This window comes from Parasteatoda tepidariorum, chromosome 2, assembly GCF_043381705.1.
Source record: "Parasteatoda tepidariorum isolate YZ-2023 chromosome 2, CAS_Ptep_4.0, whole genome shotgun sequence".
NCBI classification, from domain to species: Eukaryota; Metazoa; Arthropoda; class Arachnida; order Araneae; family Theridiidae; genus Parasteatoda; species Parasteatoda tepidariorum.
In genome coordinates, this window is record NC_092205.1 from 72,682,936 (window position 1) to 72,701,710 (window position 18,775).

At 27.1% G+C, this 18,775-nt stretch overlaps 1 protein-coding gene across 5 annotated transcripts in view; it reads right to left on the reverse strand.

Annotated features, from left to right (window-relative positions):
* The window catches only part of LOC107457381 (Exchange protein directly activated by cAMP), a 274,203-nt gene that overhangs the window by 88,317 nt on the left and 167,111 nt on the right, over window positions 1–18,775 (reverse strand). For 3 of the 5 annotated variants that reach the window (XM_071177747.1, XM_071177748.1, XM_071177749.1), the window contains one exon: window positions 10,759–10,905. In XM_071177747.1, the coding sequence (XP_071033848.1) occupies window positions 10,759–10,905 (147 nt within the window). Of the gene's footprint in view, window positions 1–3,610; window positions 3,767–10,758; window positions 10,906–11,065; window positions 11,190–18,775 lie in introns of those variants that run through there. The other 2 variants (XM_071177750.1, XM_071177751.1) reach the window with 2 other exon arrangements.

The window sequence follows — 18,775 nt, forward strand, 5'->3', positions numbered from 1 at the left end:
AGTAGGGGAGAGTCGGGTAGCCCCGCCCAGCGGGTACCCCCGCCCACTGTCAATTTCATATGCATAGAACATTTTTTCAAGTCAATGGGCCATCGGACATTAATTGTTATATTAAAAAAAGATTATTTTCAAAGTTTCAAGTATTTATGCAGCTGGTAACGTGGTAAACAATAGTTTTGAAAATATGTTAAATACAGTAGTCATGAAATTAAGAAAAATCGGTTGAATTTTGTGATAAAAATGATAAATGAGGTTTATCTATTGTCAATACATTGGTCATTTTCATTTACACCTGAAAAAAAACAGTAAAAAAACATGATTTTTGTAACTAGACCCAAAACATTTTGAAAAGAGCTGAAAAGCATGTTTTTTTTTTTAATTTCCATTTTTTTAAGTTAAACTATTCTTTTTTTGGTTTATTCTTTTTTCATTATTTAGTTAGATGATAAAACAATAGAAACATACAAAAATATTGATTATTACTCAATATTATGCAGAAATATAAGCAATACTCCTTAAGTGGACGGGGCTACCCGACTCTCCCCTACACCATAAAAAATACCGGATTAAATTCCGGTATAAAGTACCGGCATTGAGGGAGCCGGTACTTATTACCGTAAAATTCACTTCTATCAGAACATGTTATCGGGCAAAAAATCCGATATACGTAATTTTTAAAGCAATAATTACTGTAAAATCACTGAATCACCCTAATTAAACATTACAGTAAAAATTTCGGTTCAATATTTTACGGTGGAAATGGATTTAACGGATGATGCATCCAATTTGCCGGCATTATAAACCGTTGTTTGATCCTGAATTTTTTACAGTGTAATAGTAAAGTATTTTTTTAAACAAAATTGATTTTTTAAACAATATCGATTAATGAACAATATTTATAAAAAATACCATTATAACTTTATTTGCAAACAGGTGTAACTAAAAAAAATACTTTGAGTTATAATAACTACTTCTAATAATAAGTTATTATAACTAATACTAGTTATAATAACTTGAGTTATAATACTATATAATGCTATACTGAATAAACTAATAGATTCCAAAAAATTAACTAATTATATTTCTTTATATGCCGAAAACTTTATCGTCATATAACTATCACTGACTATTTTATCTGTCAAAACATGCCGCACAATTTTAAGTATTACGAGCTAATCTTTAGTATTGTCATTTCTGTTTTGATACTTAATTCCTTTTCTAAGAGCTGAAATTTTAAAAAAACTATTTTTTCTTAAATAGCATGCTAGGACTAAGCATGTTAGCATGTTAATGTTAGCACTTATATTTTTCTGAAAATCTACACTAAATTCACAAGACAAAAAATATGTGAGCACACTGTACGTATGTTCTTAGCGCTAAAAAGTAAGTATTTTCAATATGCTTTAAATTTGTTTTCTTCTGCTTTTAAATAAACCAACGATAATGCAATATTTTTAGGAATTCAAAAGGCATATTTTTTAACAAAAAAATATTTTATCGGAGTTTTAATTAGTACGCAATACGCTCTGACGTGCAAAATGTTTCAAAATTGTCGCAATGAAAGAGAAGGGAGATACTATTTGGCTTGTATAATTCCAGTAGTCAAGCGAATTCAATGTGATTGCAATTTTTTGCAAGTAGTGACTTAATGATTACAGAGTTATTTGCAGGCATTTCGACAGCTATATCAGCAAGACTGCTTGAAATTTAGCGAATTTTAAGGCAGAGCTGCTATTCTTGCTTCTCAGTGGCGCCCTCTATGGCCAATAATATAATTTTACAACACACATACGTCACAACCCGTTTGACAGAGAAGACTCATTCACACAACTTTCATTCATCCGCAGATCGTAATTTTGACCTGAACCAGAGAACGATCTATCTCCAATTCCCCCAGAGATGTAGATTTGTAATGAGAACATGGAGAGCTTTGTGACCCCGAAAGATTTAACGGGTACCAGTCAATATACGGAGATTCTTCGCTCGGCTGGATTCGAACTTCTGTTCACACGAACACGAGTCCAACGCACTACCAACCAGGCTGTTCCGGACAACATAAATTAGATTCCTGGAGACAGCTAAGTACGCAATTAGTTCCTTTTTGGCATTTTTAAAATTAGCATTAAAAATAGTTGGGCTTCACAGCAACTGCAGCAAGTGACATTTTAGAAGCGGGAGAATTTTTGTTCAATTAAAAGCACTCTAATCATACAAAATATATATTGTATTTGAAAAAATGTTACACGCATTTATATGTTTAATACAATTTGTAATTGAAACTGTAATCAGTTTTTTTTTTAATTAACCTTTGGTATAACTGGTGGACCAGAACAGTCGGCTTCGGCATACTTAGCGTCGTAAGCAAAAGCTTAAAGTTGCATGATTGTTTTCTCGTACTTGTAAATATATGGACTAATAACAACAAAATTAAAATTGGATTATTTATAGTATTTTTCGTGATTATAATGTAAGTCAAAATAATAAATATTGGTTTGAAGTTTTTCTTTCCAAGATAAAGAAATCATAGATAGATTGGATCTTTTTAAACAGATTTAACGTCGATTTGTTAAAAAAAAATACATAAATTATAAATAAATAAAAAAATAATTAAATAATTATAAATAATTAAAAAATAATTAAAAGTGCAATGATAATACTTGCTACATTGAGAAAAAAATAATGATGAAAACCACCAGAAAATGGTAAAATTTACTGTGTTTCTGGCTCTATGGGTCTCTATAAGTCTCACCGAAATTTTGGTAATGATTTTGGTAAAATTAACAATAAAATATAGTTTTATAATAAGTGATAAAAAAATTTGTAAGCGTGGTAAATTTTGTAATTTTAACATGATATTTTAGGGCATGAAAAAAAAAGCATGTATCCAGTTAAATTTAATTTTCAGTTGCGTATTTTTTTACCAAATATGCTATCAGACACTGAACCAGAATTTCCAGTAAACCGCTACCATATGAAGGAAAAAATTACCAAATGAACGGTTTGACCACTTAATATTATGGCTTTATTACCGAAATTATAGCTTTTCTTTACTAGAAATGTTATTATCACATTACGAGAATTCACCGTGTTTTTTTACATTTTTGCAGATCAGGTTAAAAAGAAAGATTTTTTATGTTTTGTTTTGAAAACATCTCCTTGCATAATTGATTTTTATTGAATATATATTTTGCTTAAACGATGCATAAACATGTTTTAAGGATAATTCTTTTAAAATACTTTAGAAAAATATTAAGTGTGAAAAATTTTAATTATGAAAATAAAAATAATTAACTCTTAATAGGTAAAAAAAGTAATAAAAAAATAGTTCTCATCAACCTAAAAATTCTAGCAAATAATTAACAATCTATCAAAAGCAATATCGCTAAAAATTTATCTCTTTCTTACATTATTTGTCAAGAATATAAAGAAATATTTGTAAATGTTTGCAAAGCACTGAAAACATCATTAAAAATATGGCTTAATCAAACATAACACTATATAGAAGAAGTCAAATGACTTTAAGAATACAATAGCCGAATGAAAAAAAAAATAAAGCAGCTAAAAAATCTGACAACCACTTCATTATCTTACTATACTTAAATCACCTTACCTTCCATATCAAGTGTAAACCTTTTTTCTTGTCAACGAGATAATAAACTCCGTGAACCGACAATTTGATCCCCATGATTATAAAAATAATAAAATAATAATGAATGAGGAGTTAAAATTCCTCTTACCGCTATTGCGCGGAGCTAATTTAAAAAAGGATAGCTCTCAAGATTGTCAAGAAAAATGTTCGGGAATAAAAAGTTGACTTTGGTAAACCTTGATAATATGCTTTAGATATCGATTAATTCATCGCCGATAAAGAACAAATAAGATTTTTGTTTTTTTGCGATAGTTTCTATTTCGTTTGGTTGCTAAGAAAGAAAATGGATGTTTAAAAAAATCAAGAAAAGGTGATTGTCTGGTAAAGGAGGAAAGATCAGTGGGAAGATTACGGATTTGAATAATGGGGTTGGATCATTGTAGTTTGAATTCGTAAAGGCAATGATTCATAAAAAGTGATATAAAAATAACGTTTGTTTTATTTTTAATCACGTGTTTTTTGCTACATTAAATTTTTAAAAAAATCATACTGTGAAAAATATTTTTACCGCAATATTTCAAGAGCAAATCATACAAAAAATTTAAAATGTTTAAAAAATTTGAATTATTCGCGATGTTTAAGTATTATTTTTATGCAGATTTCAAGGAAACGGATGAAAAAAGTCAAAATGTCGAATTAAACAAGTTCGAATTATTAAAATATGAGTGCATAATAATGTCTTATACGTGTTAAATAATTGTAACTTCGAATGAAAGAAGTGATTGACCAGGACTTTACTATAACGTGTTTCATAATTTGTTAGAGTACAATTTTAAACGGTAATAAGCTAATATGTAAACTACAACACGCAAAACCAGAATGCATCAAATATATAGGTGTTTAAAAAAATGTTTCTTACTAATTAGAAGGTAACGCCCCCTGCTCGCTAATGCTCTCTACCCTCGGAACCATGTCAACTTAGTCATGTACTACAAGCGTCAATTTATAGTGTCATTTAATTCATATATTTAAATTTATTTTAGGAATTTTTATTAAAAAAAATACACTTTTAAAAGCATATTTCAATATATCCTTAATAACATTAAAGGAAATTACCTATGTATACAAAGTATTGATGAATATTTCGTTCAATGCTGATTCAAATTTTAATAATCAAAATTAATTCTCTTAATTTTTTGTCTTGAAATTTCATCTTACTTATTAACTCTTATAAGTTTTTTTTATGCATATAATTTGTGAAATTGTACATAATTGTTTATAAATAAAATTCAGAAATTTAAGAATATTCTGTAGGAGTATACCGTGTAAGCAATACTTAACCTTACATAAAAGGAGACATTTATACATTCAAAAAATTATGCTCAACATTGAAGTAAAATGTCGGTATTTTGAAGCATAATATCGTGTAAAATTATTAACCTTCACTTAGGTTTCAGAAAATTTTACTTACGTTTCCATTAAAGATTAAGCATACAATATTCAAGAAGAAGGAATTTTGCATTATATATATATAGTTTAATTGGACACTTTATTGTAAAGAGTTTTACGATGTTATGATGCAAAAGTTCCAATTCTTTTTAACAGTGTAAGAATTTTGTCGAAAATTTTATTATTTATCAGGTGTTAATTTCTCTATGTGCATGATGCAGAAAAAGAGTACATATTACATCATGAAATATAATTGTTATACAGAAAATATAATTGTTACATAGAAAATCAACTATTAGAATATAAAAAAATAAATTATGTTTATGTTGAAATATGTTTTAAAAAGACGAGTAGAAATGGTTCGCGATATTTCTGTATATTGGTCGAAAAACAGAATTATACATATTATATATGCATATATGCATGCATATTATATTGGTCCAGAATGACTTTCAATAATGGACCAATATCATTTTCTATGTAAGATCCTTATAGACTTATAATGTTGGGTAAAAATTGGAGTGTCTAGATTTTTCAATATTGGTCCTAGATAGAAATGTATCTTGTTCCAATATTGAAAGTCATTCTAGGATCAATATTGAAAAATATAGGCATCCCACTATAAGTCCCTCGGTGCAGGTTCCTATGGGCCCCATATTAGCCCATTTTGAGTGCAAGTGGGGCCAATGTTAAAATGTTGCTACGGGTTATTAATAAAATAGATATATCATTATAGTTTTTTAAACGATATATATTATTAAATATTCTAGTTTAATATTGCGGTTATACTTCGTTGTGATTAATAAAATATGTTACTACAGAATCAGTGGGTAGTTATTAAAATTATTACCAATAAAGATACAAAAGTTGGCGGTGAAAAATAGAGTTGACAACTCCGTAAGTATTTTTAGTTAAATAAATCTTCGAATGTTCGTCTGAACTACAGATTCCAAATTTTGTTTTCCAAAATAATAAGTCTTCATAAAGCATTTTAATAAGAATCTTGAATTAACACGTCTGAAATTAGCATTTTAAATGAATTATTTGAGTGGGCTAATTTTCCTCGGTTTTGCAGCAGGTTGAAAAATAATAGTAAATTTGTGACGTGATTGACTTGCAAAACGTGATTGACTTGCACATAGCTGATCAAATAATGTCATTTCATTTTTCAAAATACTGCTATCTATGGTGTACTTATGGCACACGGAGGAAATAATTCTAGTAAAATTAACGTACTGTATGGTAATGTCATTTCTGGTAAAATAAACCATGATTCTGGTATTAAAAACTAAAATGTTTATTTGGAGTTTTTTCCATTCACGTGATAACGGTTTACCATAAATTCTGGTTCTCAAAATTATACTTCTTATTAGCATGCATTTACTAAACAATACTAACTGAGAAGTAAATTTAATCGAATAAATTGTTTTTATGCCATGCTCTAAGTTAGCATGATAATATTACCAAATTTTACCACATTTAATAAATTTTAACGCAAAAAATAAAAACATATTTTATTGTTAATTTTACCTAAATCATTAACAGAGCGCTTCAACGAAAGTTACCTTGCATTTTGATGTTCCCATAGAACCAAAAATACTATAAATTTTACCATATTCTGGTATTTTTGATCATAACTTTTTTTTTAGTGCAGTAAGATTATTTATATACGCCAAATAAAAAAGAAGTCGATGGAGAAAAAAATAAGGGAAAAAGAAAAGAAAGAAAACACCTTTAGAATTACTGCTTTGTATAACCAAGAAATTCATTACATAGTCTGTAAAAAAGATTCTGAACAAATTACGTTAAAAAGTATTGGCACACTGAGTGCCGGTACCTTTTACCGTAAATTTTTACATAACAGAAAATCTGATATTCCGTCATTATTAGTGTAATATTTACAGTAAAGTCAATGTAATTAAATAATTATTATCGGTATAAAATTTTAAGGTAAAAATGTATTTTACAGTAAAATCGATTTTCCGGTTGCTGCCAGTATTTTAACCATAATTTACTCTGGATTTTTTTTACAGTGTAGTGTTAACTGTTGCGTTAAAACTGCATTTCAACAAACGAGTAACAAAAGTAAGGATGGTAGATGAACATCTCTTACAATGGTATGGAAAAAATGACCTTGACGATAAACCGTCAGGCTTGACAGATTTTGTTCCAGTTTCGAATCTTCTTATAATTAGATTTAAAAAAGACAGCGCTAAACACCCTCAGGCGACAAGAAAAAACACATGTGTTTATCTTTCATTTTGACATCGCATTTTTCTGATTACTAATGGAGCAAAAACAAATTCGAGTTATCTTAAGCCGTTACTTGCGTAAGGATTTAGAGTTACGCGAAAGTGTTATGCGTAAAGAAGAAGAAACAAAATCCCTGATGCTGGAATAAAAAAGTAAAATAAAATCTATGACGTATTTGTGACGTGTATGGTTTTTACAGAACGTGATGATATAGAAACGCATTGAAAAACGTTTTACACGTGTTTTGCAAGTGAGAAATTAACAGATGTTCCTGTCATTGCACTTGTTTCCCGCTAAAAAATATAGCGTTTTTTAATCTCTATTTTATTGCTTTTCAATTTATTAATCATACAATTTCAAAAAATTTTCTCACGATGCATTTGAAATACATATCTATTAGTTTGATTTAACACTAAGCATTATTCTCAGGATTTCGGAGCATTTTTCAAAACAAGTAGTTTGCCTACCCCACACCCCAATCTGAGTTTAGATGACTTCAATTTCTAGCGAGTTTGTTTTAGACAGATTTAGCACATTCTCTCGTACTCACGCGCAAGCTCTGTTCAGAACCGAAATCTTTCTGTAGTAAAAAGGTTAAGCAAAACATATGTACAGGAACGAAATGCAACGTGAATGCGCTAAATTCACACATTTACGTATGTACGCCCAAGCTCTATTGAAAACCGATGTTGATTTGTGGTACATTGGATACGCAAAACATATGTACTGAAACGTGTGAAATGTAAAGTGAAACCCACATATTCACATATGCACTCACAAGCTCTGTTTAAAGCCGCTGCTGTTCTGTAATAATTCTTTAGGTTATGCAAAATGTTCTGTAGGCTATGTAAAACATAAGTATGGGAACGTGTGAAATGCAATGTGAAACTCACAGAGTCACATATACATGTACAAACTCTGTTTAAAGCCGAGGTTGTTCAGTAGTAATTCTGTAGGCTATGCAAAATGTTCTGTAGGCTATGCAAAACATACATCTTTGTCAAAGAGTTAAATGCAACTTAATTAAAATCAATTTAATTAAATTAAAAATTTTCAACATAAAGAAAATTATCAAATAACCAATATCGTTTTTTTTAAATTATTTATCGTTTTAAACTTTGGCTCTAGAATTCCAACTTATAAGTAAGGAATTTTAATGCCAAATAATCCACTGCCTTATTTAACAATACTTGTTCACATGGAAATTTGTGGCCAATTAACCCAACATCATTTTTTATCATAACTTAGAAACATGAAAATTTGTAGCCAATTAATTCACTATTGTTTTTAACATAACTTAAAACTGGAGAATTTCGATGTCAAATAATCCACTATCGTTTTCAACATAACTTATACGTAAGGAAATTTATTGCCAAATAATTCACGATAGTTTTTCACATAACTTTCGAAGCATGGAAATGTGTTGCTATGCATAATAGTCATTAATAAATCGGTGAATATTTGCTGAAAATATTTCTGAAGCGGAAATACAAGATGACATAATGATGGCGTCCATTCCTATCAATACAGGAAATATAACGAAAATTAGAGTGATAAAAAAATGGTCACTATGACGTAATATTTATCTTTAGTCAGTGAACGGGAGCCCTCTTCGGAATCGAATTATATATAGAATGGAATTTATCCGTTAACCCAAGCCTATTTTTCGCGTAAACTTTGTGACAACAGTTTAAAATTGTATTATGCTTTAGATTAACACATCTAAGATTATTTTGATAATGTTAAGTATAAAAACAATATGCATCGTATATAATAGAACTTAACACAAAAACTATATATATATAGATATATAGTTCATAGAACTTAATAGAACTTAACACAAAATAGAACTTATAATTGAACTTAACACAAAAACTGTTTCTTTAAAACTGTGAAAAAATTTAAATATTTTATAAAATAACATTACTGATTTTTAAAAAAAATCAATTATATTAACGAAATACGTTAGATAATATTTCTAATATGTTAGATTAAATAAATCCTTGATACTTTAAATTTGATTGCCCACTTCGGTTTAGGTTTATTCAATTTCACTTAAAAAACTAAATACCTTTAGAAGTGGTTCTAAAATTATCATTTTATTTTTCTGAAATTCGGTAAATAAGTATTTAGAATTGGCAAACTAAATCCTGCACTGTTTCAGATCAAGAAACTGAAAATTGCAATAGCATAAAGGAATAATGGGATTTTATGCTGATGCATTCTAATTGTGATCTAAAAAATAAGTTTAATTGCGATTTTTTAAAAGAAATTAAGCCTAAAAAATAATTTTGAGATAATTAAATAATTTGAAGTTATTGAGAGATTTTTTGAAGTTATTTGAGAGAATATTATTGTGCAGTGTTTTGAATGAATATTTCTTTTATTGATTGTGTTTTAATTAATAAAAATGAAAACGAAATTCTTGCTTAGATTTAAAACTACGCATCTCGTGAACTTGGAGATGATTAAGTTTTTTTTAAACTTTCTAAATAATATTGTAACTAGGAAAGATTAATTTACTAAGTCATAAATTTCAAATAGTTGGATTTTTCTTTTTTTTTTTTGCATATTCTTAATAGCTTAATAAAAATTTGTCTAAGCATTGAGGAAATACAAAGATTTGCAAATAATAGTTAATATAATAAAAAGAAACACACTTCTGTTACAAGTTCTGATTTTAGGAACAACAACTACAATGTTATTTCCCACATCAAAGAGTTAGACAGAATTATGGTATTTACTTATCACATACATATTCGATGAAATGTAGGAACTAAACGCTTATTTGTTTCATATTTATACTCTGTAAAAAATTTGGGACGAAATTACTGTAAAAAGTACTGACACCATGACCGTAAAAGCCATTTTTACCGTGAAATTTTAAACCGTATATTTTACGGTAATAATTATTTATCTATAGTGATTTTGCAAAAAAATGTTACTGTAAAAATTACGGCATATCAGATATTTTGATCCAAAAAATTTTAACATAAAAATGGATGTTACGATAAGAAAATACCCGGTACCGGTAAATTTTTCCGTAACTTGATCAAGACTTTTTTGCACTCTGTAGCAGCTTTAAAGAATTATGTACCATTTTTGTCTAAAAAATTTGATAAAGGTGAGGTGAAAATGGACCTAAAAATTAATTCACTCTACGTGCATATATCCATTGAATTTGTATTTCATGGGTTTCTCTTGAATAAGGGCGTCAAGGAGTTGGTGCGTACGTATCCTTCCTCTCAATAATTAGAAATCTCTAAGTATAGCCCTCATTATTTCAGACAAACAAAGAAATCAAACAAACTTTCAGACAAATTTTTTCTTATGTGTGGAATTTAGCGAACTATTATTACAGTGTATTCTCATTTTATCCTCTTCAAACTTAACTCGAATCATGTATATATCTAATGGTTTTCAAAAAGAGTATATAAATAAATAATAAGTCCATTGAAAACTCTTACCTCCCATATTGTTTTGAAATCTCTTTGTTCTATCCTTAGCAGTTCGCAATGTTCGTTGGTGACAACTGTTGCACTGTGGGGACTGTTGTCCAATATGGACTCCCCAAACGCCGTACCAATACCTAGAGTACATAAGGTCACTGTGTCCTACGATGGAAAGAGGAAAAAGATCTCATTAATACATTTTGCATACAAACAACATATTTGTCATATTGAATGTACATAATTTAATAAGTGAATCGTAAAAACAAATACTGATGGATCATTCACTGTTGTCTTAAAAATAATATAAAAATATATTATTTACATCTTTTATTTCATCACTCATTATTTTAACCAGAGAAGGTTCAAAAGCTGAAAAGAAAAATGAAACCAAAATCGATTTTATAATATACAAATAATGTACGATAAGTTTGTTTTAAATGAAAAAGAATTAACGTTTAATTCTTAGCATAACATGGACGAATAACTGAATGGTATGTGTGAGATGCAACACAGAATGTATTCGAATCTGACAAGAAATCGTAATAAATTGCTGTCAATCATTCCATCATATCAATGACTATATTGATCAATTGAATGATGAATTTGTTTGTTATTGACATTTCGAAAATAAGTCTTTCTCGTGCAAAGTCCTTATGCATATACATAATTGATTTTTAAAAACTATTAAACCAACTTTTTCTCTTTTTATCTGAAATTTTGGTGAATGAGTAGATAGAAAAAATTATTAGTAAAAAACAGATTTCTGGGATGGGAGCTAATGAAAATTCAGCAGTTATGTTATGAATCATATGTTATGAATCAAAATTCAGAGCTATGTTATGAATCATGCTGAACTTATGAATCATGTTGAACTTATGAAACATGTTGAACTTATGAATTACGTTGAACTCAGGTCAGAAAAAAAATTTTAGGTCTTTAGGTTAATATAATAACAAAGGTTTTTATTCAGACAAATATTTATGATTATGCGAATAAAAATATTAATGATGACAATTATTCAAATCATGACATATCATGACAATTATTTAAATCATGACATATCATGACAATTATTTAAATTACAGCTTATCAAGTACTTAATTTATCGCATTTAAACGCTTTTGAGTCTATGTTTGAAAGTGCTGAATAAGAACACGAAACATTATTGAAACTATTAAAAAATGGATATTGATAAATGAATAATTAATAAATAATTTTTGATTTATAAATTCCTAAACCAACTATGATTAGTTAAGGAAGGAAAAATTATTGAATAAGAATGAAGAATTGAAAAATTAATTAAAAAGATGCATCATTTGTAACAGTTTCAATTTCATGAATATTCACTAAAAAATCCTCATGTTACAAGATACTTATACAACAGCATTGTAATAATATAGTTTATGTGAGAATTTGCAACTGAGATTGTCCAGCTCTTTTCTTTTATGAGCTTCGATAATTTCAATAATTTGTACAAATATATATTTAATTGTTATTTAAAAATATAAAATGCCATTCTAATTGAAACACCTTTAATAGCGCATAAGAAATGACAAAAAATTGAAAAAAAAAATATATGCCAAAAAAAAGAAAAATTATTAAATTGAAAATAAAATTATTAAATTAAAAATTAGTAATTAAATTTAATTTCGCTTCATTATATTAGTTTATTGAAATTAAATAAAATTAAAGAAATTTTATTAAAAGAAAAATTAAAAGTTTAATAAGACTTAAATCGAAGACCAGCTCTCAATAAGGACTGGAATTTTAGTAGAACATTTCTACTACCGAGTCCACAACTTTGGTTGTGAATTCAATAAAAAGGCTAAACGGTGAATTATCCTTCTTTACCGTAGGCATAGGTATAAGTATCCTAGAAAACACAAAAATTCTGCCATGCTCTCTAAAAATTAAAGAAACTCTGAACAGAGAAAAACTTTCTAGTGATCTTATTTCATCACATAATCACTTACACTATTTTCGTCTTTTTTTTTTTTTAACGGATTGAACAGTTTAAGGTTTTTAGAAGTAAAAATCTTGCATTGTTAAAGGAACCTGACGTGCAGAAATTTTGCATATTTTAGACGCCTGTATTCTAAATATATCTTCTAAAATTCTAATTATTCTAAAATTATGGTAAAATAATCGGCAGCAGTCTGTTCATCCAATTAACCGTAAAGTTTGCGGCAAAGAATGTTTTTTACCTTTACGGTTTTGAAACTGCTTACAACTAGTATGGTTAAAAAAAACTTGTATTCTGTCGAGTATTTTAAAAAAAAGCAAAAGTGCTTCATAAAAGATTTTGAGGAAAGTGGCTTGACAATTATTATCCTTTCTTTGCTAATACTATCAAGCCCAAAAAAGAATTCCAGAAAACTGGTTAAAATAATGATTTTCGAAAAAAAAAATTGCAATATGTATTTTATCATACAACAATGCGAAATATGTAAAAATTTCAATTTAGAACTTTTTGTGTCTTACGTGAATTTTCAAATTTTGCATGGCGACATGAGCGTTGCAGGGGTCTAATTTTTGAGGGGGGCGAATTTAAGATACACAGTCACATTAGCTCTCACAATAGAAAGAAGGAGAAGAAATAAAGAAGAAGAAAAGAAAAAAGAAATCTTATGTCTGTTAAATGCTTGCAAAAATTTCGATTATTTTTATCTCTTTCTCGTTTTTAACTTTGATGAGTTTACATCAATGATAATTCATAACAATTTTCTTTATTTGTTTGATATATTGAGAGGGACTTTAAGAGATTTCTAATTATTAATGGGAACATATACCGCCCCTCCCTAAAACATGCACAGCCGTATTCAAATTTAAAGTATAATAGTTGTTTCGTTTTTCCCGAAGTCAAATGAAATTAATACTTTTTTTTATTGCCTTTTTTTTCACAATCTTTTTTTTTTTTTCAATTTTAAAACAATGCATCACAAAACTGTTAAAGATTACTGCATATAATACTAAATAGGTACATTTTAGATACTTTACAGTAATTTGCCTTTATGTATTTAATACAAAATTGCAAAAATCTATAAAAATAACAAAAATCTTTATAAAATAAAAATAAAAAACTATTTAAAATATATAAAAATAACTGAAAATCCATGAAAAAATATCCAAGAAAAATAAAATATGCATGTTTTTCTTTAAAAAAAACTACGACAATATGCACCTGTAAAAGATAAATATATAAATATTATCTTTATAATATATCTTTATATAAAAATAAAGATCAGCTTATTTAGTTTAAGATATCTTTCATGCTCCGGCCAAACATTATCAAAAAAGGAAAGTATGAATAACATATGTTTAAAAGAAATTAATGCACTCGTAAACAATTAGTTTTTTTTTCCATCGCTAAACAAACATAAAATTATTTGAAAACATGAAACAAAAATTTATACCAATACAATATTATAACTATTTAAATAAATAAATAATATTTGTAAAACTATTAGTCAATTTAATAAAGCTTGTTTTTCTTTGATTATCTTAAAGTAAAGGCAAATAGCATGAAAAAAATATATGTAATCATTAAACAGTCGCAAAATTATATTTATTTCTCTTTAAAAAAAACTATTTTATCAAAAATTATTTTTCATTACGGTAACGGATAATTTATGTATCTTGTTTTCGTGAAAATTTATTTTCGTGCTGCCATCTAGCGCCGTTTCAGCTGAACATGTTTAAAGTTGTCGCAGAAAAATTTCAAACAATTAATCAAATCGTTAACAGATAGTAAAATAAATGATGACATAGTTATATTTTGATAAATACACCTGCTTTATAATAAAAATTGCTGTCTTTACTCAATGAATTCCAAAACTCGAGTTTTATTTTGATTTTTTTTATTCTTAAATCAATGATTCATATAAGAAAACACCTGAGTTTGAACAAACATAAAGAGAAGTAGATATTCACGTTCTTTTAAAGACTTTCGCCCTATTTACTAATACATGAACTTGGACGCATATTTTGATGCAAAATAACTTACTGCATTACGGATAGTTTATTTCATCTACATTTTAAATATTTATACTCTCATTATTATTATTTTAGGCACAATGGTTTCTCAAGAAATTTTTAATTGTTAAGATTACTATGACTTAATGTAATTAAATGATGGATTTAAACTATTTGTTTATACTATTATAATATACTAACAACTTAATTATTTTATGTAGATGAAGTTTTCAAAACTTTCGTCTGTATTCAAATATATTTCTTTAACGAGAAAAATATTGTCCAACTGGAAAAAAAAGGTTAAAAAATTTGTATCCTAAGATTGTTATCAAATACATTAAAACGATTAATACTTCCTAAATCGTTAGAAAGATTTTCGAGCATTAGCATTTTCCACTCATTAACTTTAATCGCGTTTTTCTTGAAATCATGTTTCGAACTAGAACTCTGATATACTAAAAGATAGTTCGAAAAATCTTTTCAGTAAATAATAATAATTGTAATTAAAAGCATTGGTTTGTATCAATTACTTTTTATTATTCTTTTAAATTTTATTATTAGTTTTTTGACAGGCTAGCATTTTGCTACAAAAATGATTTAAACTTTTAATCTAAAACTTCTAATGATAAAGAAACCAACAGCATACCCTATTCTGAAAAGTATTTTGATATAAATAATAAAACCTAATTTTAAGAGATTTACAGCACTACGCATTTCTGAAAAGTAGTTTTGATATAAATTATAAAATTTGATGTCAAGAGACTAACAACATACGCGTTTTTGAAAAGTAGTTTTGATACAAATTATAAAACTTAGTGTTAAAAGACTAACAAATACGCTTTTCTAAAAAGTAGTTTTGAAATAAATTACAAAATTTGATGTTAAGAGACTAACAGCATACGCTTTTTTTAAAAGTAGTTTTGATACAAATTATAAAACTTAGTCTTAAGAGACTAACAAAATACGCTTTTCTAAAAAGTTTTGAAATAAATTATAAAATTTGATGTTAAGAGACTAACAGCATACGCTTTTTTGAAAAGTAGTTTTGATATAAATTATAAAACGTAGTGTTAAGAGACTAACAAAATACGCTTTTCTACAAAGTAGTCTTGAAATAAATTATAAAACTAACTATTGCGAGAATAACAGCATACGCTTTTACTAAACATAACATACTTCGGAAAGTAGTAGTAAAAAACTAATCATGGCTCTCACTTGAGAAAATTAACGATAGTTTTTAGAAAAATTAATAATGTAAACAGCATTTTGAAATTATTTTTATTAAACAGTTATGAAAAGAAAAAAGTTTAACAAAAATGTTTATTTCATTTTTTTTTTTTTTCAAATCGTTTTCTTATGCATAAAAATATTGTGTCTTATAGCTCATTTTTGCTTATTTTTCCACTAAAATACTTTTAAAATAGATATAAAATCGGAAAATGTTCAGGAACATAAATTATTTCACAGTGAGATGGAGAAATATTGTTTCTCGATGCTTGTTTAGGCATTGAAGGTGAAGAGCGGTCAAATGAATCAAAGTTTACATTTTATTTCCTATCGCAATAAATATTTGATAAATCAAACTAAAAATTTATTTTTTTATTATATTTTGGAAAGCTTTACCATTAATGGTGATTCTTGATTTATAGGAAATAACTTGTTTGAAATTTTAATAACAAAGGTAACTACAGAGGTAAATATTGCAAGTGAAAGATTGGTTAAATATTTTTATTTTATTTGTGCGTACATTTTCAGAAAAATAGATTCAACTGAAACTCAAATTAAGCTTTGAATATGTTCAATTGGCTAAACATTAAACAAAAATAATGATATTTACCATTATTTTTACCATTGTAGCTAAATTATTGATACTTCAAACCAGTGTATTATTACTTTATACCATAATAATATTTGATACATTGAACCATCATTAATTAGGTTTCAACGAAACTTACTATCACATAACCAAGTTTAATATTTAATTTGCTCAATATGGTATAACTTGGTATCGTACTAAAATGACAGCACATATTATTATGGTACCATAACAATATTTCCATACTAATATTTGATTATGGGTACATTATTAATGTACCATAATAATATGGTATGAACTATATGGTATGGTATGGTACCATAATAATATAGTATGCACCATAATAGTATTTGATACATTGAACCATCATTGATAAGGTTTCAACGAAACTTATTATCACATAACCAAGTTCAATATTTAATTTGCTCAATATGGTACAACTTGGTATCGTATTAAGATGACAGCGCATATTAATATGGTAAAAGTCGTTCAAAAATTTTCAACAGTGTACTATCGAATACTGCACTCAGTTTAAACAAATAGCAAATTTACGCTTCCTGTTTTCATTCTCTTAAATTAATAACTGAAAACGGAACAAACCCTCACAACAATATTATTTTTAATAATATACTAAGCTGATATTGAAATTCTTTTCTCATAAATACCTCTTGTTGTCGCTAAAAACTGTTCTCCAACCACGCGAAAAAGCGTAAACGACGCGTAACGCGCAAGTTAAGTAGCTACAATAAGAAACACTTTATTAAACAGGAAATTCTATTCAAATGACCATTAATTTTGCTCAAATGAGGTTTGAAAAGAGAATAGGTGCGGTAGAAATGTGGCTTTATAAATAACCCCACGCGGAAACCAACATTTCGGATGACCGAAAAAATATTGTACATCAGGAAGTCATGCCTTTTCTACGTGGGGGCTATATGCATCCTGTATCAAATCCTGTTCGTTGTTTAGTTATTAGATTGTTGAATCACACAGGAAACTTAAAATTTAAATCAGTTAAACGAAATAAAGCAGTTTATATCGTATTTATTTGAAATGTATGAATTCAGAAAGTAATTATTTCAAAGCCAACTACTTTTTTTATAATATTACAATTCTACCAATTCCTTATTTTAATATTTCACAGATCACCCTAATATCATGTTTAAATAAAATGAAGGATTTTGTGACTCATAAACAGGAAAGCTACTAATAAATTTCTAAAGGAATTTTAAGTTATAGTTAAACAAAAAATAGTTAAATTCCTATATTTTTGAAATATTTTCAATACTGATGTAAAATTTTAAAATCCACATTCATTTATTTTCCATTATTATTACTATTATTATCATAATTATTACTAATATTATTATTTTGACTATTATTATTGCTATCGTCCTTATTATTATTATTTTGAATTTCATTATTATTATCATCATTATTATTTTTTATTACTATTATCATCATTATTTTTTAATTTTTAAAATCATTATTATTATCATCATTATTATTTTTTATTACTATTATCATCATTATTTTTTAATTTTTAAAATCAATATTATTATTTTTTTCTTTTACCGTTATTATTATTTATTTTTCGATTTTCTCATTACAATCACATTATTGCTATTTCTTCAATTTTATTATTATTATCATAATTATTTCTTTAATTTTATTATTAACAATATTAAACGTATCTACAGTGACATATTTTTTTATGAAAAATAGTAATTGATTAGAAAATGCTTATACTTTTGCATTAAGAAATAAAATAAATCATAAAACAAAATAAATTATAAATTAATGCATACTTTATTGTCCTTAATATATATATATATACAGTCAAACCCCGCTATAGTGAACCTTCAAGGGACCAAAATTTTGGTTCACTATAACCGGGAGTTCACTATATCCGTTACGCAGGCAATTTAACTAATGGTTCCCAAACTCCTCCCTTTTATTACACATTATTTAAATAAATGATTGTAAAATATTATTTAGTAGCGAAAAATTTGTTATTTTTCATTACTCTTCGTCTTGCTTACAAAAAAAAAAAATTAAATAAAAAAATTTGTAATCTTTAGCTGATGAGCAATCCTGACAGAAAATGCATATTGATCCCACTGACACCTTACAGGTGCATTATCTGCCAGGGTTGGAAATATCTGCTTGGTTTGTTTAGGGATGGGAAAGTGAGATAAAAGAAGCTTATCGCTAAATTCCCCTCTATAGATGGGTTTAAAAATC